Raw genomic sequence first — 27,414 nt, 5'->3', positions numbered from 1 at the left:
GGGCTATTTTCTCCTGTTGTAGAGTAAGCCCATATCTTTTTCTGATGATTTTTTTTCTACAGTATATAAATGCCTTTGTAAACCAAATGGAGAATATTTTTAAATTTCTTTCTTTGTTATTAATTATTATTATTTATTACAGTTTATTCACTTTGTATCCAGGCTGCAGCCCCCTATCTCATCTCTTCCTGGTCCCACTCTCTCTCTTCCCCCTTATGTCCCTCCCATAGTACAGTGATAGGGGAGGTTCTCCTTTCCTACTATCTGACCCTACCCTATCAGGTCTCATTCTGAGTGAGGAAACAGAAGCAGAAAGACACATATGTCATCTCTTCACTTATAAGTGATATTAAACATATAATATAGGATAAACAGCTTAAAGAAGCTCAACAACAAGGAGGACCCCAGGGAAGAGGCTTAATCCTCATTCAGAAGAGCAAACAGGATAGACATCAGAAGACAGGGAGCAGGGCCGAAACCTTCCACAGGGCCCTCTGAAAGACCTACCCTGCAGTGTATCAAAACAGATGCTGAGACTCATAGCCCAACCTTGGGCAGAGGGTAGGGAATCTTATGGAAGAAGGAGGAGATAGAAAGACCTGGAGGGGAGAGGAGCTCTACAAGGAGACCAACAAGGCCAAAAAATTTGGGCTCAGGGGGTTCTACAGAGGCTGACGAATCAACCAAAGACCATGCATAGAGTGGACCTAGACCCTCTGCTCAGATGTAGTACACAGGCAGCTCAGTCTCCATGTGGGCGCCCTAGTAAGGGGAGTAGAGGCTGTCTCTGACATGGACTCAGTGGCCGGCTCTTTGATCACCTCCTCCTGGTGAGGTGGCCTAACTAGACTACAGAATCAGATCATATAAATCTTTTGCCTTTTAGTATGAATTTTTGAAAATTTTTTCTTTCTCTGTAAAAAGTAAAGACTAATTGTTCTGTATTTGCTCTTTTATTCAAACTGGCTTTTTCCTTTTCAGGATCCACAGAGGTAGACACGTTCCTTATTTCCCCATTTATATAGAATCAAAAAAAAAAAAGATTCTTTCCTCAAAATGGCTTGTGCCCATGGTTTGGGGCTTTCCTAAATTCACATTCATCTTTAGCACATATTTCTTTTTGTAGGCTGAGATAAAGTATCTTTTGGTAGATTCAGGAAAGTCATTCTCTATTTATTCATTTGGCCACTCCAATAGCCGAGGTAACTGCGGATAAACTTAAATGGAATGTTTATACTTCTCTCATTTAAAAGTTCAAGCCAGTAATTGCTCTTGGATCAACATCATGGCTCTTGTCCATAAGCTTCACAGTGACTTTGCAGTCTTGCTGACACACAATGTCCCTGTATCATTCTCAGTTTCAAGGTCCAACCTGGCTCTTTATTATTATGTCTCCATGCTAGCTGTGAAGAAGGGAGAGATGAAATGGAGCACTAGTTTTTTTTGACCTGGAGGACTCATATGCAACCCACAATCTAAGTATCTTGGACCAGAAGGTAGAAACGTAGTTATACCTAGCTGCACAGGAGGCTAGTAAAGTCTTCTGCTGAGCATCGATACATCCAGGAAATACAAGGAAAAGCAAGGGAAGCTAGAGATAAAAACAGTTCTCCCTTATATCTACATAAACTTTCAATGAAAAATTAACCTTTTTTTTTTTTTTTTGTAACTCTGACTTGTCCTTTCTTCAGGACAAATGGAACAGAACAGTGAGGTAGAGAATTACCTCATTGTTGAGTACATTGGCTGACTGTTAAGACACATGTTTGAGGTGGAAAGTCGGGGTTAGGAGGCCGGATAGGCAGGTCCTATGAGAAGAGTGGTATTGTGTTTGAGTTTAGTGGACATTGCCAAGATGAAAGTGGGAAACTCCCAGAATACGTTTCCACTTCTGGCATTTCCTCCAGGGCACACCTTCTTACTGTCCTTCTGTCTTTCTTTCCTTAAGTAGGAAATGAGTGGTTCTTTACTTTTCCTGTATTATGGGACTGATTCAGAGGGATTCTGTTCAATGAAAAGACAAACTTACTAAACACACATGTATTTCTTGCTTATATCATGACACATTGAAATTGTCTTGGTAGCCATCTTTTATGCTTATTAGTTAAGCAAAGTGACACACCATGGAAAGAGAAATCATGTCCACATGGTCTTTACACGGAAAAGCTAAATTCTAGTGGGGTAGAGAAGCAGGTTCCCAGTAATGGTACATTCGTTTGCCTGCACCTGGTGATTGACACACAGAGATCAAGGACTGAGTGAGGCTCCCCGCAAGAGTGATATTTGGATGGGAAGAGTACAATCCTTGAATTTATGCCTTCCTGGTTTTGCTTGTAAAAACTTGGCAGCAAAGAAATGATTTTAATTTTTGGCATGTCAAAGTCAATTGAATTAGAAACAACAATTATTTAATGCATGTTTTTCTCATTAGATTTAACTTCCAAATGGAAAATAAGCCCATTTTCTTTCAGCAAATAAAGATAGCAATTTCCTTCTTGCCTGATTGCAATGTTTTTGAACAGGTGCGATAAGACTATGCGATAGCGTGGTTCCTGGGGTAACATAGACACTCAGCAAATGACAGATAATTTAACATTTGTTGCACTGTTTGGCAAGCCCCAAACCACTTTCTGTTTTAACTATCAAAATCACTATTAATTGTAGAAAACACACATAGTTAAGGTAAATCATGCATGGTACTTTAAGGTAAATCTCTCCCAGAAACCCAATAATTTTTAACATATGCTTCTTTTCAGAAAGAGTTTTTTGTCTGCACTTTTAGAATTTTCTGAGCTTCTGAAGTTTATATGGACAAGTTTCTCTATTGCCTTCTAAAGCTCCATTAATTGGACTAGATAAGCTACTTGGTTCCAATTACAGTAGCACAGACTAAGGGCAATTTGAGAAGGTGGCTTTTATAACAAAGACCAGAAATGTTAAGAGTCACAGAATGGAACATTCTTAAGGTCATTATCTCTTAAGATGCTTAACTATCCAATTTTGAGTAAGGATTGGGTTGAAAACCAAGCTTGCTACCTTGTTATAAACCTGTTTATTTTGAAAGCTCCTTGTTAATCTGCTTTGGGAACTGGCAGATCCCATAAGAAATTATTGTTTAGAGAGCTTCTAAAGTGATTACAAGAAAAATAATTAGAGATAATTTACTTGTGGCAGTGTTGTAAAAATGTCCAGCTTCAGTGAAAGAGCTGAAAAAAACTTTCCTTTTAAATCTTAAGTTAAATGTTATTTATTAAGTCTTTCAAAAATATTTTGTACTGTTATGGCAAGGATCACTAAGAACTAGTATAATCCTTAGGAAGGCCACAGACTATTGGGCAATTCAGAATGAGGTGTTCGGAAAAAAATGTTCATGTTTGATATTCTTTGTAGAAATATAAATTTATGTTTTAATTTCATATAAAAGTTTATCTGCATTTATTGACTGCATTTAATTTATTTATTAAATTCGAAAAAGTCTAGGATATGTTGTATAGAAGTACAAATGCATACAAAAATTTTAAAATTTAAATATAAGTATTTTTCATTATAGTTTCTACTTGACCCGTAGGGAAAGTGTTCAGACAATTGAAAGGCTACGGTAAGGTGTTGACACACACTGTGGTAAATTTAGGTGGGTATATTCATCTACTATCTCCTGTGTATGTGTTCTCAGCATGCTTATCTCCTAGGGACTATGTCATGGAAGACAGGCATTCTGATGTCAACTGGTATCAGTGTATTCACCAGACTTCCATTGCTTTTAAGGCTCAGTGGTTCCAAGGCAGAGTTCTGTGTAGTTCCCATTTTTAGAGTTTTTTGTTTTTCTTTCTAGAACTGATGATGATGAAACCTACTGTCGAGCAGCCACTGAGTATGCTAGAGCCTGTTCCCATGCTGGCTTCCCCATTCAAGACTGGAGGGATGACTTTCCAGCGTGCAGTATGTTTGTATTTTTCAAAATACAAAAAAAGCCATGTATTTTACAATAAAAAAATCAGTCTTGTTCAAGAATTCAGTTTACCCGACTGTCAAAACTAACACATTGCAAGATTTTTTTTTAATTGCTGACATATTTGTAAGCTTCCATGTTTCCTAAACACTGTTTTTTTTGAGAGAGGATAAAACTGACTCACAGCCCACTGTCTGCCCATTGCAGCTGACAAGTGTGATGACAGCTTTGTCCACCGGGACTGCATCAGCTGTTGTCCACCGAGCTGCACGTTTGATAAGCAGTGTCTCGGGAGCAACCTTCACTGCCTTGACGGATGCTATTGTGCAGACGGTAAGCACCTCACGACAAAACCATGCCTGTACTCTAAAGCTGTACTTGGTTATGTGAAGACTATGTCTTGGACCTGATGTCCTTTCCCTGGACATCAGAGATATTGCTCCATACCCTTGCAGCATTCAGTCCTTGAAGTGACTGAGAGTAATGTTTGCTTTTCTTTAACAATAAAAGGGGATTTTTTTTTGGGGGGGGAGTAAATATTTCAGGAAAGTTGGAATCTAATATTTTTAATTGCCAAGGTGATGAATTTATTCTTTCAGTATTTAGTAATCATCAATTCTTTATCCACTTTCATTTTCTGGACTGTAAAAGTGAGTTTAGAAAAGACCTTCATATTTTTCCATTATAAGATTTTAGTCCTGGTTTATTTTTAATATTTGAATAAAAATAGCGAATGATAGAAGTGAGGGTTAAAGTTATTGCATGGATAGACATTTATAAGGGAGCCTGAAGATTTGTTTCGGAACTTTCTCCCTTGCACTATTTCTCTGCCTCTGATTTTTTGAGCATACACATACGTGATATACTGCGTATGTATGCATCTGCATGTGTAGGCAGAGACTTATGTGCACTTGTCTATTAATGTCTACCTGATAGTTTGAAATAGGGCCTTTCTCTGAACCATGGAACTTGCCATTTTGTCTATACTGACTGACTACCAAGTTCTGGGATCCAAGTTCTTTCAATAACCTAGTACTGGAAATGTATGAGCTAGGCCTGGCATTTAGGCATTCCAGAGATCCAAACTCAAACCCTCACGTACACACAACAAGCACTTTGCCCACCGACAAATATCCTCAGTCTAACTGGTTCCCCATCCTTAAAAAATACAAAATAGGAAAAGGAGACCATGCATGCAGCTCAGTGGTAAAGTACTTCTGTGTTATGCAAAAGATCTAGTTCAATCTCTGGGACCTCAAAAGACAAAAGTGATCTTCCCAAAGTCTTTCTGACTTCCCACTACATTGAACAAGTGGCAGTCTTGAGGTGTTTGCTTACAGTCAAACACTCAAAAAGGATCTGGCGTGAGTGCATTAATCCATGTAATTCAGTATGCCAATACTTTTTCCTGAGGAAACTTGTTGTTAAAAAAGGCCTGTGGAAGGAAGAGCTGACTTAAATTCTGCTCTATCCTCACTCACTTTCACAAAGATTTAACAAATGCACTGCAATGGACCACTGTATAGCACTGCATAGTTCTTCAGTATCTGTGTGTCAATAGTGTAAATCTCTTTCTATCTTGGATTTTAAACAGAACATAAACCAAGGATATACCTTCTCCCATTTTTCTTTCTCTTCTTTCCTTAAATTCAAGAAAGTAGTTTTCAGTTGCCTTTCTTCTCTTTGGCAGACTTTGAGACTTTGATGGCAAGTTACAGGAAATAAATGTTGAAAATCATTGAAAAAATTCTTCATAAGATTGATACCCAACTGAGAGCCAGGTTACTAGAATACTCCTTGACAGACAAGGAAGCTTTGTTTCTAGCCTCTACTATAAGCAAGGTCTTAACAGCACTTGATTAAACTGTTACGTAGTCAAAGAATATAACCCTTACTGTTGTCTTTGAGATTGTGACACACATTTTTCTTATGCAGGCCTCATAATGGACAATGGGACTTGCATCTCTTTGGAAAGTTGCCCATGTAGTTTTCATGGATTAGCTTATTCAGTTGGTTCAAAAATTGAACAAGAGTGCACTGAATGGTAAGTGGTCAATGGCTACACAATGATCTCTGAATGTCAATCTATTTAACAACTTGGTCACGATAATATCTTGCAGAGTCTACTCATTGCTCGTTTTCATCTGCAAATTCTGAGGTGCAGTTTGTATTTATTTTGGACTGCACAAGTTGGTTATGTTGATGTGTTTGTATTCTTATTACTTCCTTTGGTAATTTCATAAAGTCCTATGCTCATACACTGCCCATCACTTTTTGTTCTTTATAATCATTAATTAACACATACTTTTCTTCTTACAACTTGATGGCATTCTAATGTTTCTGTACTGAATACTTTATAAAGTGATTGTCTATTGCCAATTTTGGTTCATGAACAGAAAGATTTACAATTCCTTATTAAACTAGCTCAGATTCTTGTAAAGCATGAATTCCTCCATGAGCATGGCTCTTATTTCTTTGCTGTCAGCATACACACACACACACACACACACACAAAACCATGCAATTTTATAACTAACCATGTTCTTAGATGCTGATGTCATCAGAGACTCTTTCTTTCCTCAGAAAATCTTCTGTTTGTGAAGGAGGAAAGAAGCCTTTATCTTACACAAGAAGAGGACTCTTTCCTCTTGTCAATGTCTGATGACATTAAACAGATACATAATGGATGTTCATTTGTGATCCAACCAGTCCATAACTATTAGTCCAACATTTTTATAGAGGGTTTTCTAGTCAGATAATCAAGAACCTATTAACTCGATATATTTTTATATTAATCAATATATTGAGGCAAATGTTAGCATACTTACTATGTCAGGCTAATATCTTTATAATTTTGTTTAGTGTATGTGTTGGTGGAGTTTGGAACTGCACTGAGCATGACTGTCCAGGTAATCCTTTAAAATGTTAAGAAACAAATTTTAATAACTTAAAATTTTTTTTTAATTTGGAAGGAAAAATAACATTGGGCTTTATGAATGTATCTCATATATATAAAAGAATATAATTAACATAATTTACATATAGAGGATTGAATACCTAGTACCATTGAGCAGGCAACTTTGGTAAAATTTTGTTAAAATGGGTAAATATAAAGTCTAAAACTGTATAGAGAAGCTATCGTTTAATAATTTTTAATAAAACTTAATAACCTAATTTATCAGACCAGTAAATCTAAATTAACACTTAACCTTTTCTTTTGAGGTACTCTTATTATCTTAAGTTGTTCTGTTGATTTTTTTTAGGGATAAACACACCTTTTCCCGCTTCCTTTATCTGTTTTCTTCTCCTTCTTTATTTTTGATAGTTCAGTGTTCTGTTGTGGGTGATTCTCATTTTACCACGTTTGATGGGCGCCATTACTCTTTCATTGGCATGTGCCAGTACATCCTTGTAAAAGGGACTGGAAAAGATAAATTCACAATTACTTTACAGAAAGCTCACTGTGAGCAGGTAAGTACAGCCCTGGCAGTAAGCAGAGGAATTATCATATTTCAAAGTCCAACATTGATTAATAAAATAAATCACTATTTCTAATGTATTGATTAGTAAGATGTCACTATTCTTAATATATCACAAAAGAATGAATAGTGCTCACCATTAGTCATGACATATATTGATGACATGATGAACCTTGACTTTAGATATATTTACATGTGAAAAAAAGTTTTACCTGAATTTTTAGGTTATTTGCATATTTTCCTCTTTGAAAATGTAATGCATGATTTCACAATAGGACTAACCCTTGATTTACTCCCAAGCAACAGTTATTATTTTTAGATAAGATCCAGCAGGTTATATATTATTCTAAAAGGATATATAATACAAAATTATATAATATATAATTCTTGACATATTATAGTATCAATGTTAGATCTTTTCTTTAAATAAACACATCAACAATTTATTTAAAAAGAAAAAAATTTAAAAAATTCCAAAATCTTTAACAATCAAATTTAATTCCAATAAAAGGTCCTTTTTAACAAACATTATAAACTAGTTCTTTGCTTTTTCCCCAGAGCGTTTGTTTTTGAGACAGGTCCTTGCTGTGTAGCATAGGGTAACCTTAATCTTGTAGCATTGTTTCTCCTTCAGCAGCCTGAGTACTGGGGCAATAACTGTGACCTGTCACCCCCGGGCTCAGCTTGACTCTTTTATTGAAATTTATTAATGTTTGAATTACGTTTATGATTAGTCCTAAATTTCTTGGCTGTAGTCTTTATTGACAACTTTGTCAATTGTACTAACTAAGTGAAAAAATATGTGTTATGGAAACCTATTACTGGTATTTCACTGAAAATGTAATTAAACATTTTATGTAATATATATATGTATATATAGTATATTCGATATGTCATATCAAACCATACATTGCTACGGGTGGGGTTACATGAAATGTATTATGTAACAGTCCCTTCATCATATCCAGGCCTTTTTATATACCAGAAATTCTTATTTATACATACTTATTCTCCATTTCCTCCTTTCTATTTTTCTTTTCCCCACCTTTCTTGCCTCCATCTCTTTCTCTCTCTCACCAATACTCTGACTTTTATGCAGAACCTGGGTTTGGTCTGCCTTCAGTCTATCACTCTAATTCTGGAGGATGATTTTAACAAACAAGTGACACTCACTAGGGGAGGCCAAATCATCACCAGTCCTAACCAAGGCTTCACTCTGAATGGTAAGAAGCAGTGACGTAAGTACAATAACATCAAAGCAAACACACCCTAAAGGGCCCATTTTTGTCTTGGTTGATGACATAGCATTTGCTGAGTGCTCATGTCACTCCACCAAAAAATACCAGGGGCTACCATATTTATTGCTTTTCTTTTCAAGTGGCCTAGAATTTGCAAAAGCAAGTACATTCTCACAATAAAATGAGATAAACTCAGTGACTGAATAGGTCCCTGTTGGTGAAAGGTGTCGCCTTGGAGGTGTAACATCCCCTATTGGGAACAGGACTTGCAAGTAAGGAGAATTTTCTGAAGGAGATGCTGTGTCACTGAGCATTTGAAGTGGAGTAATTCTTAGGGTATAGAAGGTAAGGAAGTGCTTCAAGGAGAGAAGTGAGGGCTAGGTCTGCGTGAAGCTTGTTGAGGGGATAATATAACTGTATTGACATTGCTACTTCCTGGACAGCATTAAGAAAGACTATTCAGAGCTAATATTAGGAAAACAGTGTGCAAAGGGCTTCATCTATGGTAGTTTCCTGGAATGGACTTTGTTTATGTCTGTATTGCAACGTAAATATTAAGAATATTCTTTTGAATACCTGATAAAACAGAGTCAGATAAAAGGGGAGGAGGTCCTCCCCAACAGTGGACTTGGAAAAGGGCAGGGAGAAGATGAGGGAGGGAGGGTAGGATTGGGAGAGAATGAAGGAGCAGGATACAGCTGTGATACAGAGTTAACAAAATGTAACTAATATTAAAAAGAAAAAAGAATATTCTTTTGTTGCACAGTGAAAACTCTCTCAGAAATTCTCCAGCTTATGTCACATACATCACATATTAGTGTTACATAGGTATCATGCTAAGAAAATTCATGTAGACATGAACATACAATTGTTATCATTTGATCATTTCATGAAATGGTAATCTCACACACAGTAGTCAAACAGTGAATATTAAGGAATTGTAGATCGTTTCTTTTTTTTGTCTTTGTAGACTTTAAGCACAGCAGTGTGGAAATGATTTTGAGATGACAGATATCAGACATACAGCATGCAGTATGCGAGGCATGGCAAAACATGACATGGGAGCAAGGAAGAACTTTTTGAGTTTGTCTCTAAATGTGTCATGAAATAGTGATCATCAAAAGCTATGCTTCCCACTTCTGCTGGCATCCACAAAAATATGGAAAAATTTGAGAAAATTGATACTTCCTAATGGATCATGGCCACTTTAGAATAACATTCCGCACTACAGCACATCATTCATACACTACATACACACATATCCACCATAAAACATACACAACACACATACACATAGATACACAAATGTCCATGTACACACACCACACACCACTATGCTCCACATCTCTATACCATATACCCCACCACATATAGACACACATACCACCCATATCAGACCACAACCTCCATACCACACCCCCCATGAAACTATACACCACTCCTGTGCAACACCATTCACCGGCTTCACACATACCCATACACATGTACGCCACACACACAAACACACACTCTATGTAAAAGATGATTAGAATTCAAATATCTGAGAACTATCCACTCCTCAAGATGTTTGTCAGTAGAAATTACACGTTGACAACAGTCTAAAAAATACTTGCTGAAGACTGGGACAGTGAGGTAGAAGCAAGGAGGCAGGAGAAAATCAATCAGCCATAGGGATAGATTTAGCCCTGGAGCACAAACAAGACCTGCCAGCTAGCGAACCGATTCCGGGTATCATAGAGGAAGAGGCCTAATGTTGCCTGTCATCTCAGAACACTGCCTGTCTGTGACAAAACTCGTCTACTATGTTCTTTTCCCACAGGCGTCGTTGAAATTCAGACTCTGTCGTCCTTATTCATGCTCCTAAGAACCACATTTGGCTTGAAGATCTTATTTGCCATTGACGGAGAGAGGATTTACATTCAGCTCTCCAGTGCGTGGAAAAGGAGGACATTGGGTCTGTGTGGCACCTTTAATGGCAACATCAGGGATGACTTTCTGTAAGTAAGGTTCATGTACAGCTTGTTGAGCTTCATAGCTTGTCGGTTTAGAGGAGAGTGATTCATCAAAAGTGTTTACATCGCTGACAGGAGGTCAGCAATTACTGGCTGAGTGCCTCACACATATCATCATAGTTAACTTGTACAGCTATTCTCGTTACGTTAATTAGAGAAGAAACTAAGACCCCACGGGAACCAACAAATCATTCAAAGTCACTTAGGGCTTCTTAAAGTTTTTCCACTCTACCCTTTTATCCATGAAATTTTATGCAGTCCTGAGTATAGAAATATATTAAAGAAAGGTATATTTCAAATGGGTAGTGGTAATAAGGTGTAAAGAAAATTATTTCAAACAGTTCTTTGCTACAAATATAATTTTTACCACTTACTAAAGATGAGGGAGCTATTCTGATTTAATAATCATCAATGCTGAGAATGCTCTTTCACACAAACATGTAGTATAAAATGGCAGATAGTTCCGAAAAATTTGTCTTCATCTCAAGCCAAAATTTAATGACTTTTAAAATAAAACTCAATGAGCAAAATGGTAATCCCCCAAAAGCCAACATTCCAACACCATACAGTCCAAAGTTATATTAATTTGATATTTATGGGGATAATGGTTGTAGGAGAATACTCAAAAATACATTCTCTAAAATCAAGCTGTATGTTTGTGTAAGAGCAAAAAAAGTTTGTACGGTATAAGCACTGTAATTCATAACCTACAATAGTCTCAGGTCTGAGCTGAGGTGTTCCGGGAGGCGTTGGCTGATATTGTGTGGCATGACAGCATGTGAAATGCAAAGGGTTTGTGGTGTGTTTAGAGCCAAAGCTGTAGTGGAGTCATGCAGTGCTACATAGGTGATTGTTGAGAGAAACACCTTGGATTCACAACATATTTGATGTGATGTGGTGTGTGTGTGTGTGTGTGTGTGTGTGTATGCAGACCAGAAGTCAACCTTGCATGTTGCTCCTCAGATGCCACTTGTTTTCTGAGTCAGGATCTCTATTGGCCTGGAGCTCACTGATTAGGGTAGTTTGGGTGGCTTTCAAGCCTCAGGAATCCAGCTCGTCCTACCTTCCAGTCCTGGGATTATAAGTATATACCACCATTTTGTACGTAAGTTTTAGGGGTAAGAAAATGTCTCATGGATTGGGGGCAGAGCCAAGATGGCGACTAGCACACACAGTTTCTGAGCTGTGGAAGAGCTAAATGTCTGAGTTGGTGAGTGGAAGGACCTCTAACCCAGGAAAACGATGGAGAGGCTTTCTAAACAACAGGGAACATCGCAGAAGGTGAAAACTTTGGTGAAAATCCGGGGACTTGTTTGGGGAAGGTGAGAAACGATCCTTTGATCTCCCGGCACTCCCCTCCCCCAGACCTCCCTCCTCCTCAGCACAGTGGACTCATTTTTCTCAGCACAGACCTAACTGCCTGGGGTCTGCAGCCGCTGAGGCGGAGCTCCAAGCCCTTTAGCGGAAAATGCCATCAGCACCCGTCTCGGAGTCCCAGATTCGCGCGGCGGCTGCACCATCCTCCCAGGGCCCGAGTCTGATAGACACCATACTGGTTCCACAGGATCGCAATCACTGACGGTACGGCCCGCCCAATCCCACAGTGACAGAGAATACGCTATATACTCACCAAAACCAGTCAGAAACGCCATACAAGCTAGGCACACCAGGCGCTGGGCCGTCCAAGCCTGGAGAGCACAGTGAAGAGACCCCAGGACTTTCCAGAAAGCATCTGGACTAGCAACCCAGTCTCCAGTTACAGTGAAACTTCCTAACCTGGCGGCGGAGCAGCACTGAGCTGGCGGGGCACATCAGCCCTCCAGTTTAAGACTAACCAGGGCCAAACCAGAGAACAGAAAGCCTAGTTACCCCGAACCCTACTGATGTGACCACCTTGAAATCTCCAGCTGCAGCAAGACCTCATAACCTGGCAGTGACAGCAGCATGGAGCTGGCGGAGCACATCAAAGAAGCAGGGCCAAACCAGAGAGCAGAGAGCCCGGATACCCCTATCTCTGCCAAGTGACCTGCCTGTAAGTGAGTGCACCCTTGAGAATCTGCAGATCTCCAGATTCTGGGTCCTTCTAAAACAGAAGCCAGGTATTGAACCCCTCCCACCCACATACCCACTTTGGGAAACAGAGGGGCACTTGGGACATTGAAGTTCCTGCTCTGTGGGTCTAATTGAGGAGTTAAGGCAGTTAATTCCAGAAATTGAGCTGCGATCATCACTAGTGCCTGCGACATATACAGTGCAGAGCCTGTCCCACACACTCAAGGGTTCAACATTAGCCATCACTCTGTCCCTCAAGACACATGTCCATGCACACTTCCATACACACACACACACACACACACACACACACACACACACACGCCTGCATTTGCCCTGTTTGCGCCTGTGTACTTTTCTCCCACAGGTACAGCTAGTCCTCAGCATACGCTGAGGACACAGGACCTCTCTCAGCTTCCTGAAGAACTCTCCAGACACCAAAGAGAGACAGTACCAGTCTGATCTGCAGAATCCAAAAACAAATAGGGAAGGTTTCAGATAAGCCAATGGCCAGGGGTAGGCGAAAGAACACTTCCAACATAAATCAGGACATCATGACTTCACCAGCAAACCCCAAAATTGATGGACACTCCAATTCATCAGACGCACAGGAAAATTACTTTAAAGCCATGCCTACCCAATTATTTGAGGCTCATAAGGAGGAAATGAACAAATCTTTCAAAGAGTTGGCCAGTCAATTGGAGGTAAAGGAAGAAGAAATAGACAAAATCCTTAAAGAAACACAGGCAAACATAGCCAAACAAATAGAGGCACAAGTAGAAATAAAATTAGTGGCATATAAAAAGGAAATGAACAAAGAAATAGAGACCATCGTAGAGAGACAGGAATCCAAATTCAAACACATGAAAGAAATGGTGCAAGGCATAAAAACAGAATTAGAATCAATAAAGAAAACACAAACTGAGAAAACCCTTGAGCTGGAGAACTTGGAGAAAAGATCAGGAACCACAAAAGTAAGCATCACCAACAGAATACAAGAGATGGAAGAGAGAATCTCTGGAGCTGAAGACACACTTGCAGAAATTGATACTTCTCTCAAAGAAAAAGTAAAATCAGAAAAGTTCCAATCACAAAATATCCAAGAAATCAAGGACGCTAGGAAAAGAAAAAATCTAAGAATAATAGGAATTGATGAAAAAGAAGACTCCAGGCTCCAAGGTCCAGAAAATATTTTCAAGAAAATCATAGAAGAAAAATTTCCCCACTTAGAGAAAGAGATGTCCATAAATTTACAAGAGGCCTACAGACACCAAATAGACTAGACCAGAAAAGAAACACATCACGTCACATCATAGTCAAAACACTAAATCTACAGAACAAAGAAAAGATATTAAAGCAGCAAGGGAAAAAGGCCAAGTAACATATGAAGGTAGACCTATCAGAATCACACCGGACTTCTGATCAGAAACTATGAAAGCCAGAAGGGCCTGGGCAAGTATCATGGGACTCTAAGAGATCACAAATGTCAACCCAGACTACTATACCCTGCAAAGCTTTCAATCATCATAGATGGAGAAAACAAAATATTCCATGACAAAACTAAATTTATGTAATATCTACACAGCAAACCAACGCTACAGAAGATACTAGAAGATACAGAAGAAAACTCCAAACCAACAAAAACAACTTCACCCCAAAAAAACAGGGCATACAGATAATTCCCAACAAAAATGAAAAGAAAACAAGCAATGAAACAGGGTAAGATCACCGACCCCATTACAAAAGGAACTAACATGCATTGGTCACTATTATCTATCAATATCAATGGACTCAACTCGCCAATAAAAAGACACAGGCTAACAGAATGGTTGCGGAAACAGGATCCAACATTTTGTTGCATCCAAGAAACACACCTATGCAACAAAGATAAAAACTACCTCAGAGCAAAGGGCTGGAAAAATGTTTTTCAAGCAAATGGTTCCAGAAAACAAGCTGGAGTAGCCATCTCAATATCTAATAAAATAGACTTTTATCCAAAGTTAATAAAAAAGATAAGGAAGGCCACTATATTCTCATCAAAGGAAAAATCCACCAAGAGGACATCACAATCTTGAATATCTATGCCCCAAATACAAGAGGACCTACATTGGTAAATGAAACATTATTAAAGATTAAATCATACATTGATCCTAATACCTTAATGGTGGGAGACTTCAACACCCCACTCTCATCAAGGGACAGATCAACTAGACAGACACCAAATAGGGAAATAAAAGCACTCACAGAATCCCTAAATCAAATGGACCTAATAGATGTCTACAGAGCTTTTCACCCAAACTCAAAAGAGTACACCTTCTTTTCAGCACCGCATAGAACCTTCTCCAAAATAGACCATATAGTGGGTCACAAAGCAAGCCTCAACAGATAAAAAAGAATTGAAATAATCCCTTGTATACTATCTGACCACCATGTACTAAAGCTGGACATCAACAACAACAGAAACAACAAAAAGCTGACACACACATGGAAACTGAACAACTTACTACTCAATGACAGCTGGGTTAAGGAAGAAATAAAGAAAGAAATTAAAGACTTTCTAGAATTCAATGAAAATGAAGGCACAACATACCCAAATTTATGGGACACACTGAAAGCAGTGCTCAGAGGAAAATTTATAGCACTAAGTGCCTGTAAGAAGAAATTTGTAACATCACATACAAACAACTTAATGGCCCAACTGAAAACCCTAGAAAAAAAAAGAAGCAGATACACCCAAGAGGAGTAGACGGCTGGAAATAATCAAACTGGTTCTTTGAGAAAATCAACAAGATAGACAAACCCTTAGCCAAACTAACTAAAAAGCAGAGCGAAACTATCCAAATCAGCAAAATCAGAAATGAAATTGGGGACATAAGTACAGACACTGAGGAAATCCAAACAATTATTAGGTCATACTACAAAAGCCTATATATGCCACAAAATTTGAAAATTTAAATGAAATGGATAATTTTCTTGATAGATTCCATCTACCAAAATTAAGTCAAGATCAGGTAGAAAGACTGAATAGCCCTATATCTCCCAAGGAAATTGAATCAGTCATTAACAGTCTCCCCTCCAAAAAAAGCCCTGGACCAGATGGCTTCAGCGCAGAATTCTACAAGACCTTCAAAGAAGTGTTAACACCAATTCTCCTCAAACTATTTCACAAAATAGAAACAGAAGGAACACTACCAAACTCATTCTATGAAGCCACAGTCACCTTGATACCTAAACCACACAAAGATCCAACAAAAAAAGAGAACTTCAGATCTATCTCTCTTATGAACATTGATGCAAAAAAACTCAATAAAATACTTGCAAACTGAATCCAAGAACACATCAAAGTTATCATCCACCATGACCAAGTAGGCTTCATCCCAGGAATGCAAGGGTGGTTCAACATACGGAAATCCATCAATGTAATCCACCACATAAACAAACTGAAGGAGAAAAACCACATGATCATTTCCTTAGATGCCGAAAAAGCATTTGACAAAGTCCAACACCCATTCATGTTTAAAGTCTTGGAGAGATCAGGGATACAAGGCACATACCTAAAAATAGTAAAGGCAATATACAGCAAGCCTATAGCCAACATCAAACTCAATGGAGAGAAACTTAAATCAATCCCACTGAAATCAGGGACAAGACAAGGCTGTCCATTGTCTCCATATCTCTTCAACATAGTATTTGAAGTCCTAGCCAGATCAATAAGACAACTAAAGGAGATCAAGGGGATACAAATTGGAAAGGAAGAGGTCAAAGTGTCATATCATATTCGCAGATGATATGATAGTATACATGAGCAACCCCAAAAATTCAACCAGAGAACTCCTTCAGCTGATAAACACCTTCAGCAAAGTGGCAGGATACAAAATCAACTCAAAAAAAATCAGAAGTCCTCCTGTATACCAAAGACAAAAAGGCTGAGAAAGAAATTAGGGAAACAACACCCTTCACAATAGCCACTAACCACATAAAGTACCTTGGTGTGACTCTAACCAAGCAAGTGAAAAACCTGTTTGAGAAAAACTTCAAGTCTCTGAAGAAAGAAATCAAAGAAGATCTCAGAAGATGGAAAGATCTCCTGTGCTCATGGATTGGTAGGATTAACATTGTGAAAATGGCCATCCTGCCAAAAGCAATCTACTGATTCAATGCAATTCCCATCAAAATACCAACTCAATTCTTTACAGATCTTGAAAAAAAAGATTCTCAGCTTCATATGGAGAAACAAAAAATCCAGAATCTCCAAAACGATCCTGTACAACAACAGATCATCTGGAGGTATCTCCATTCCCAATCTCAAACTGTACTACAGAGCGACAGTAATAAAAACTGCATGGTATTGGCATAGAAACAGAAAGGAGGATCAACGCAACTGCATAGAAGACCCAGAAATAAACCCACACACCTATGAATACTCGATATTTGACAAAGAGCCAAATCCATTCAATGGAAAAAAGACAGCATCTTCAACAACTGGTGCTGGTCCAACTGGATGTCTACATGCAAAAAAATAAAAATAGATCCATATTTATCACCCTGCACAAAACTAAAGTCCAAGTGGATCAAAGACCTCAACATAAAACCAGATACTCTAAATCAGTTGGAAAAAAAAAAGTGGTGAACAGCCTAGAACTCATTGGCACAGGAGACAACTTCCTGAACAGAACACCAACAGCACAGGCTCTAAGAGCAACAATCAATAAATGGGACCTCATGAAACTGAAAAGCTTCTGTAAAGTAAAAGACATCGTCATCAAAACAAAACGACTGCCTACAGATTGGGAAAGAATCTTCACCAACCCTTTATCTGAAAGAGGGCTAATATCAAGTATATATAAAGAACTAAAGAAGCACAATAGCAACAAACCAAGTAATCCAATTAAAAAATGGGGAACGGAGCTAAACAGAGAATTCTCGATAGACATCGAATGGCAGAGAAACATTAAAGAAATGCTCAACCTCATTAGCCATTAGGGAAATGCAAATCAAAACGACCCTGAGATTTCACCTTACACCCATCAGAATGGCCAAGATCAAAAACTCAAGTGACAACACATGCTGGAGAGGTTGTGGTGAAAGGGGAACCCTTCTCCATTGCTGGTGGGAATGTAAACTGGTACAACCACTCTGGAAGTCTATCTGGTGCTTTCTCAGACAATTAGGAGTAGTGCTACCTCAAGACCCAGCTATACCACTCCTAGGTATATACCCAAAATTTGCTCAAGTACACAACAAGGACATTTGTTCAACCATGTTTGTAGCAGCTTTATTTGTAATAGCCAGAACTTGGAAACAACCCAGATGTCCATCAAAGGAGGAATGGATACAGAAATTGTGGTATTTTTACACAATGGAATACTACTCAGCAATCAAAAAGGAGGAAATCATGAAATTTGCAGGCAAATGGTGGGATCTAGAAAAGATCATTGTGAGTGAAGTATCCCAGAAGGAGAAAGACAAACATGGTATATACTCGCTTATATAGACCTACAAGATATGATAAACATAATGAAATCTACACACCTAAAGAAGATAATCAAGAAAGCAGACATAGGCAAAGATGATCAATCCTCATTTAGAAAGACAAATGGGATGTGCATTGAAAGTATGACAGGAGTCTACCGCAAAAGGCATCTGAAAGACTCTACCTAGCAGTGTTTCAAAGCAGACACTAAGACTCATAACCAAACCCTCGGCAGAGTACAGGGAATCATATGAAAGAAGGGAAGTTAGTATGATATGGAAAGGATAGGAGCTCTACAAGGACCAAATATAACCGGGCACAGGGTCTTTTCTGAGACTGACACTCAACCAAGGACCATCTGTGGATATAACCTAGAACTTCTGCTCGGATGTGGCCCGTGGTAGCTCAGTAACCAAGTAGTTTTCCAAAGTAAGGGGAACAAGGACTATTTCTAACAGGATCTCAAGGGCAGGCTCTTTGACTTCCCCACCCCTCCAGGGGAGTTGCAGTCCTGTTAGGCCACAGAGTAGGACTTTGCAGCCAGCCCTGAAGATACCTGATAAAACAGGGTCAAATGAAAGGGGAGGAGGTCCTCCCCTATCAGTAGACTTGGAAGGGGGCAGGGAAGAGACCAGGGAGGAAGTGTGGGGTTGGGGAGGGAATGAGGGAGCGGGATACAGCTGGGACACAGAGTTAACAAAATGTAACTAATAAGAAAAATAAAATTAAAAAGAATGTGTCATGTAGCCTAGGTTGGATTCAAAGCTGCAGTTTAGACAAAGGTGGCCTTGAACTCCTGATCTTCTTGCTTCTGCCTCTCAACTGCTTGTATTATAGGAATGTGCTCCACACATGACCTTGTTTGACTTGAAAATTAGTTTGGGTCATTGCCCATTTAGAGACATTTGACTCTTGCCAAACTTTTCATGACCCTTTTTTCATTTTACGTGATTCCATATGTGTCATGACAACAGTTTAAGACACTATGGCTTAGCTCACATTCTAGAGTGAGGAGGCTTGTGTTTATGTAGTGTTTCAAGATGTGGGCTAACTGCTGCCTTCTGTGCTCTGATTTGAGAAACTTGCAGCCCTTTAGGAAATCTTAATGTCATTTTTATTAACAACAGTAAGTTATACTGTAGAGTCTTATTTGGTACTACCAAGGCAAACCTTGGTGACCACGTTCATTGAATTTCATGAAATTGGTGTTACACTGGCAGAAAAGCAATAAAGTATGCCTGTCTCCTTTGATATGAAAATGCTTTTCAGTGCCCACGAGAATCAGCAGGTCGTGGTTCAAGATCATGTTATGAGTACTAGTCATTTGGCCTGAGGCTCACTGGGAACCAGTTAAGTGAGATTGCTGCTCATCCTCCGGAAACTGGAGTTGTGTTACAAGGAAGTGATTTTAACCATTAAGAAACATGGAATTAAAAAAAAAATAGCTCTGATGGCTGTCAGGAGTGGTAATGAGCTGGGCTCAGGGTAGGGTTAATGGAAGGGAGTTGTTGATCAATAGATGAATAGAGATCTATCATTGAGCACAATACCAAGAGTCAATAAATATAGATACTTGAAAATTGCTAAGCGGCTAACTAACAAATTTCCTCATGCAATAATGATGAGAATATGAGGTGGCATATATGTTCATTAGCTTGCCTTAACCCTTGCACAGCGGATACATTTAGCTTTAAAAAATTATCATGGACGTTCTAAATACAGACAAACTTAAGCTGGCCCCATAATCTCTGTGTAAAGGATTCTAATTCAGAAATATTTAGTGCTATGAGAGGCAGCAATCAATAATGCACCTAATATACTGAGATGATTTCAAAATAATAAATGTTGCCCTTTGTGGTCATAGCCAGAAACACAGTGTAAGTTTAGAGGTCACCATGGCCTGAGCATCTAGGGAACAAGTCATGGAAGAGAGGTTCTCTAAATAGAATGAGAGTTTTTGAAAACCTTCACTCATAATCTTTCCCTCTGTGGTTCTTTCCTTTCTAATCATGATCATGAAGTCTGATTGTATGGTCAAACCAACTCAGGCATTATTTGATTTTAAAAATTAGTTTATATCTAGCCAAAGTTAAACGTAGATTAGTTGTGAAAAAAATTATCATTTATCATCTACTTTTACACCAAACTGCCAGGGTTATGAGAATGAGGACCCTATCCTTGGTCGTTTATAGTCACAGGATTCTTGTCTACCCTGGGTGAACTGAGCAGAACTTTTAGTAGGGTACCAAGACGTTTACTGAATGGGCAATGAGAACTGACATTTTAATTAAAAGTTTAAAAGCAAAATTTATTTTACATTATCTCTCATGTAGTTTGTTTGCTTTTGTTTTATTTACGTGAGCTTAGAATAACAATGGCTCTGTCACATTTTCAAAACAGAAACCATGCTAGGAGTCTTAGAAGTCCAGAAAAGACATCCAAGCCGTCTTTCTTGGCCTTGTTTGTCAGAGTGGGTTCTGTCGGCATTTAACAGAGGGCAGGTCTGTCTGCCAGTCTCCAGGCCCCAGTCTCCTCTGTGCGTAAACATTGGTGCGATAAGAATGTAGGATAATATTTCAGTCGGAGATAACTCTCCAACATTGTTTAGCTTTTCCACTAAAGTAGTTAAAATTCTTTATTTGACAAAGGTTAACGTGAATCTACAAACATAGTTTAATGGAAAAATATTAATTGAGAATTTATTTTACATGCCCTGTTAGAGTTGGTCAAGTATGGCAAACCGAAAGGCCATTTTATAAAGTGAAATACAATAAATAAACAGGCGTACATTCTGGTTCCTATCTTTAACAAATTTATTGTTTTAAGTCAACTAAATGAAATAAGAGAGCAGGACTCTGAGTAGCTCCTCCTGGGACCGGAGATATTTTTGCTTTCCCTGGGAGGAGGCTGGGAGAAGGAAGGCTGGGGATGTGGGGTAGGGGGAGGAAGGGGAGGAAGTTGGTAGAAGTCAGGCAGTTTTTTGAGTGTCTTCATCTGAACAAAATCTTTAGTGTTCTGGGGGCTTGTTGAGAAATAGGAAAAGGAAGGAGGGAGATGAGTAAACTTAATGCAGAGCTGTGAACAACTCCTCTTTCTCACCTTCCTTGGCCCCTGAAGAAGTGGTCTCGACTAGGTGGTAATTAAAGTACTCATCTTCAAAGGCACTGTGAGAATGGAGGTCAAGCCCACCCTTCCTTTCCAACCATTGTAGGCCTCAGGGACTGGCCGATATAGTCCTCCAGGACACTGGGCCTGCCTTCATCTGTATAGTCTCCACAGGGTCTCACACAGCGCTGGAGAGTGAAATCACTTAGTAAATGTTGCCTGTTGAATTAGCGGCTTTTGAAGGCCACTGAAGATGCAATTTCATATATGGCCCCTCCATGTTGTTGTCTCACGTTTAAAAGGTGGTTTGGCTGTTCTCTTCTATTATGATCTGCTGAGGAAACCGAAGAACTGTGTATATGTGATGACTTTATATCAGTTTTCACCCCGATTTTAATCTAGTGTGTTTGCTCAGTATTTCAGTACTTACAATGTAAATTGATATATGAGCCAAGAGTATGGACTATTATGCTCTATACTATTTGTCATTAGCTTGAATAGACCATGTGAACCATGCACTCCTATGTTTCTGCATTCACCTTAAACCACACTCAGACTGAATTTTGGGTTGTGTGAGAGATGCTTGGTTATCTGAGTGGGAGCCAAATCTGATCCTGTGCTTCCTTGGACACCAGCTTGAGGAAATGGATGAACATTACTGTGAGCTTCTGTTTTGCTTTCTTTTATAAAATGGGCACAATTTTATTATTGAAGAAGGGTGCTTTCTTCACAAGACAGAAATGAAGGTTTAATAACATAATTCAGCGCCTTGAAACAAAAATCTCAAGAGTAGGAAGGTGATACATCTTAAAAACTACCAGGAAACTTGAATTTTAAGACTAATTTGAACATTGAGAAAAAAGAATGCTTGCTTGTTTGAGTAGTTGAGTGAGATGTGCTAGTGAAAAGAATGAGAGGCTATGACGGACATTTTCTTGTCTTTCCAGTTCCCCATCAGGCATGATAGAAGGCACCCCACAGCTTCATGCGCATGCATGGAGAGTGTCCTCCACCTGTTTCGCACCTGTCCATGTCCCGATCGTGGACCCCTGCAACATCAACCAGCAGAACAGTAAGTCTCCCTTTCTGCACAGAGACTGAGGGGAGATGTCCAATATGTTACTCTAATTTTGTAATATTGTGCTATGATTTTAAATTATGATTTATTCATTATAAAAGCACTGCTGTTCCTTACGTGTTTAGGTTCAATCGTGTACCCACATCCACACCTTTTAAGTGCAGTTGAGGCTGTTTAAAAGACCAGAGAACAACCTACCACTTTCCATTTAAAGATCTACATATCGTGGGTGTTTACGATTGCCTTCTTCTCAAACACAGGCTGCATCTTGGTGTTTTCAGCTCTAAGGCTGCTGTTACAGTGGCAGGGTGCTCAGCTTCAGTTTCATAGTGCGATAAATCAAGATCACCTCCTCTTTATGTCCACTCACAGCCTCTGTTATAGCTGTCTAAGCAAGGAGCCCATAACCCAAAGATTGGTTTGTGCTGTTAAGTGGGCAACAGTTTGAGATAGTCATGCTCCAGGTTTGCAATTTGTAGGAACAATGCAACTCACATGCCTACAATTTTGGGACACACACACACACACACACACACACACACACACACACACACACGGAGAACCCTGTTTTTACATGTCCCAGAATATTAAACTAAAGCCTCAATAAACCATGTTAAAGGCTAGTTTGTTTCTCAGTAAAAGGAGTCTTTTGGGACAAAATCTAATGTGCATGCTTTGGCATTTCGTAATTTTAATTTCTTTCCCTATTTTGCCTAGTTTTCCACTTTCATAGAGTTAATTTTTATCTGTTACTATCCCTAACTGAGAATCCATTTACAATTTTCACATTTTGTATTGGTTGTGTGTGAGGGCTATGCTGACTGTTTAGTGGCTTTTATTATTAGCTTGGTTCATATATGCTGGGAAGAACAGGTAATATTGCACCCAACACTTAAAAAAAAAAAAAGAGGAGAGCCCAGTGAGGATTGTTAATTTCTCACTCTTTCTTTCCAATCTCAAGAGTAGACTAGTGTCTTGACCTGTATGATTTACTACTTTTTTTTTTTTTTAGTTTTTTTCTTTTTTAATTTTTTTCTTCACAATTTACTCATTATATATCCCAATTGAAGTCCCCTTCCTCAACTTCCCCAGGTCCACCTTCACTTCCTCTTCCCCTCATCCCCTCCCCTTAGTCCACAGAAAGGGGGGTTCTCCACCATTGGCATCTGCCCATAGCTTGTTAAGTCTCATCAGGACTGCCAGGATCCTTTTCCTCTGTGGCCTGGCAAGGCTGCATCATCAGGGGCGAGTGATCAGAGAGCAGTCAACTGAGTTCATGATAGAGGCTGCCCCTGCTCTCCTCACTCCGAGATCCACATGGAGACTGAGCTGCCAATCGGCCACAGCTGCGCAGGGGGTCTAGGTCCTCCCCATGCACGGTCCTCCCTTGGTGCATCACTCTCCGCAGGACCCCCTGGGCTCACATCTTTAGCTTTGTTGTTCTCCTTGTGGAGCTCCTGTCCCCTCTATGTCCCTCTATTCCCACCTCTCTCTTTCCTCTATAAGGAAAGCATTAAATTTGTAAGCAAATGGATGGAACTAGATGATTTACTTTTAAATCCCATTTCCATTTCCCTCCATTCCATCCCGATATTTTAAAAACAAATTCACTTTTTCAGCTAATCTTAGTTGGTTTCTAATATTGTATTTGTTTCTAACATTGATGATTTCCTCCTTGCTGTTTCAGTGATATTATTACTTATTAAATTACCATGTAAAGGTTTCTATGGACTTGATAAGCTGTCCCTTCTGGCTGTGTTTTTATTAGCCTTCACTCTGTACCATTTTATCACATTAACCACTACTTTCCTAAAACACTCAATGTCTTCTGTGGAATATGCTTTAGAGATTTTCTTTTTAACTTTTGGTATGAACTATTATTTCTAAAAATCCCTAACAGGTAGATTTAGAAAGACCCCCCCCAAAAAAGGAAATAAACAAAAGCCAATAACTCTGAACAGGACTCTGAATATTTCCTCACAAGAATCATCTTGGCTTACCCTTTATATAAAGACAGTGGAAATACATTTTGACTTACAAATTCCTAAAGCATAAAAAATGGCCTTACCAGGGCATTAATTCGCTCTTTTAGAATTCATGGCATTAGGAATATGCCCACCAACAGTGTATAGTCATTTGTTTTGCTTGTGCATGCACATTTAATGCGAAAATAGTGCTTCTGTAACCACGAGGGTTTTTTAATTTTTTTTTGTTATTAAATATGTCTTGGATCTGGAGGAGTGTGAAGGTGAGGATGATCAAAATACACTGTATAATATTCTTGAAGAATTAGTGACAATGCTTTATTACAAATTAATATGCTTGCCGTCCTCAACAAAATAATTTCAGTGTTCCTTGAAAGTGAAAAGTATCTGATGTCCGTCTGTCTCCCAAGGACAACGACAGTACAAAGACTGACCCACTTTTATCTTTGAGGGAACCAATTCAAGTAAGGTCCACTTACATGGAGCAACCACATTCCTCACCTTTTCTTCTTTTTTCTGAATGACAGTATCTCCCTGATCTTGTCACACTTGTTTTGCCAGTCCTGTGCAGGACTGAATTTGCTCAGCAATTGATTTGAAGGTGAGATTCTAGGAACCTGCTTTAAATAATATAGTGATAGCTATGTCTCATAGACGTCAAAATATATTCCAATCTCTAATTTCTATTCATTATTCATCCAGCTTTTCATACAGAGATTTATTAATCAGACAAAAGTGAGCTCTTCACATTTGTTCGGTATATACACTGCGTCCTGTTGAATGGCTCTGTGGCGTCTGCCCTGAGCCATTGTGTTGTCTTTTGACCCTGAGACCTCATTGGAATGCAATCATTGCCAGTTCTGGGAAAATTGTGTTTTCTACAAACTTGTCACTACACCAGTTATCTGGAACCAGTTTTGTTAGGCTTAGAGGCCTGGAGACAATAACCCCTAGTTCTCACAGCAGGTTTCCTGAGGTGATCCTCAGCTGTGGGTTGAGTGTGGCTACCATTTCTGTCAGCCCATCTGTTGCTCCTGTTGTTCAGGTATGCTAAGGAGTTTTGACTCACAGACGATTGAATGTGGAATCAGTGCTGTCACCTGTGTGAGTTGCTGGATTTTTTTTTTTTTTTTTTGGCTCTCATTTAAAGTAACAATACATTTCTAGAAAAGGGAGATACTGGCGATGTTTTGGTACCTTATTCTTGGGGTAATATCTGGCCTGGCATATGAAAGACTCATGTCTTCTTTGTTAGTTGGGTATGCAGCGCACTGTGACGTCATCCACCAGGAGCTCTTTGCTCCTTGTCACGTCTACGTCAGTCCAGGGCTGTACTATCAGCTGTGCCGCCATGACGCATGCAAGTGCGGAAGCCCCTGTCTGTGCAACGCTCTTGCCCACTATGCCTACCTGTGTGGTCAGCGCGGTGTGCCCATCGATTTCAGAGCTCAGATCTCGTTCTGCGGTGAGTACGGCAGCACCGAGAGATGGCCGGGTAATTCCTTAGAAAGTCTGGCATTCATAATCGCCACTCTTAATTCTTTAAAAAAGATGTCAATATTGTATATAAATTATTTGAAATATTCTTATAGAGTATAAATACTGAAAACAAATTCTGAGTTTATGTAAGTTGGAGACATGTTGGAAAAATAGAACTTATAACCTAAGGACTGAATACTATAATGCTAGCTTAGCACCCGGGAGATCTTTCGGGTGATCCTTCGCTTAAACTCCTGGTGCTAGAGGAGGTACAAAGAGAGGGAGAGAAGGAGAAAATGAAAGAGATAAAGACAAAAACACAGAGAAAACACTAATAACTGTCCATTATTTGTTACAAAGTTCAGAGTAGGATGATGTATCTTGAAAGAAGCATTAGAAATAAACAGAAAAATTAGGCAACATTCTTATCCTGGAAATGTCATATTTAAATATTTGAAGAATGTGGAAAACAGTGATGCTATAGGTGACATAGCTGATCTGTAGTTAAATAGGTATAGTATGTAGCACACAGTTGCTATTTCATATTCTTGGACTCTAATACACCTGGCTACAGTGTCCGCTGTTTCATTTAAGGTAGAGTGATTCATACCTGTCCTATAATTGTTTCTCAGCCACAACCCTTGGGCCTCCTGTTTTTTTTGCAAGTTTACTGAAAACCTGTTACATTCATACATACATTGTTTCCGCGCAGCCTGTAGCTGCTCTCCTGCTGTAAGAGCAGGGCGCAGGGCCTGCAGAGCTGGAAACACCCTTTGATCTCTTACACAGAATGTCTTCTGACCCCTGCTCTAGTCCCTCCTTCAATGGAAGCTTCTTATCTCTGACAAGTCAGCTGAAAGGTCTTCCATTTTTTTGATGTTTTTGCTGTGAGCCTAACCTAGTGGCTAGGCTGTCTCTCTAGCCCCATTTTCCAGTTTCTTGTTTTATAAAGTATTTTTCGTTCCTACATGAGTGAAATCCAAGATCCAAGACAATTAAGATCAACATTTCTCTCCTCTGTTTCAAAATTCTCTATTTTATTTCTCTTTTTGGTGACGATGTCTGGAAATATTTTTCACTTTCTTAGTCATAAAGTTACATTACACACTTAACATAATTTCAATTTTGTTTGAATCAGAATGGTTGAGATGTTTGTTTCTGTGTGCATTAGCTTTTTTGTTTACTTTAAATAAGGGGAAGCTTTTTTAAAATAATATTTTTATTCATTCTTTGAAAATTTCATACCATGTTTTTAAATTTAATGCTTTATTTTTGAGAATTCTAGACATGTGTATTCTATATTATTTCTACTCCTTTTTCTCCTCCAGCTCCTCCCATGTCTGCCAACTCCCTTTCAAAGTTATGACCTTTTCTGTAATTATTATTACTGAATATATGTATATAAGCACAGCCCGTGGAGTCTGTTTAGTATTGCTCATGTGTATATGTGTCTAGGGCTGGGCATTTGGAATTAGATAACCTATCAGGGATCTTGTCTCTGGAGAAGACTGATTCTCAGCAGCCATTCATTGCCTATAGTTCTTCATCTAGGGATAGGAGTTCA

General features: G+C 39.0%; 1 protein-coding gene across 1 annotated transcript in view; it reads left to right on the top strand.

The window, feature by feature from the left end:
• Otogl (otogelin like) overlaps positions 1-27,414 on the top strand; it is a 163,489-nt gene that overhangs the window by 28,992 nt on the left and 107,083 nt on the right. Inside the window, exons 11-19 of the mRNA XM_055626081.1 lie at positions 3,833-3,939; positions 4,157-4,282; positions 5,885-5,993; positions 6,812-6,858; positions 7,275-7,420; positions 8,528-8,651; positions 10,486-10,663; positions 22,256-22,380; positions 25,627-25,836. Coding sequence (XP_055482056.1) covers positions 3,833-3,939; positions 4,157-4,282; positions 5,885-5,993; positions 6,812-6,858; positions 7,275-7,420; positions 8,528-8,651; positions 10,486-10,663; positions 22,256-22,380; positions 25,627-25,836 — 1,172 coding nt within the window. The remainder of the gene's footprint in view (positions 1-3,832; positions 3,940-4,156; positions 4,283-5,884; positions 5,994-6,811; positions 6,859-7,274; positions 7,421-8,527; positions 8,652-10,485; positions 10,664-22,255; positions 22,381-25,626; positions 25,837-27,414) is intronic.

This window comes from Psammomys obesus, unplaced genomic scaffold (genome assembly GCF_907164565.1).
Source record: "Psammomys obesus unplaced genomic scaffold, mPsaObe1.curated_primary_1811, whole genome shotgun sequence".
Taxonomy (NCBI): domain Eukaryota; kingdom Metazoa; phylum Chordata; class Mammalia; order Rodentia; family Muridae; genus Psammomys; species Psammomys obesus.
The sequence above is the reverse complement of the archived record's forward strand: the minus strand, read 5'-3'. Positions and strand labels throughout refer to the sequence as shown.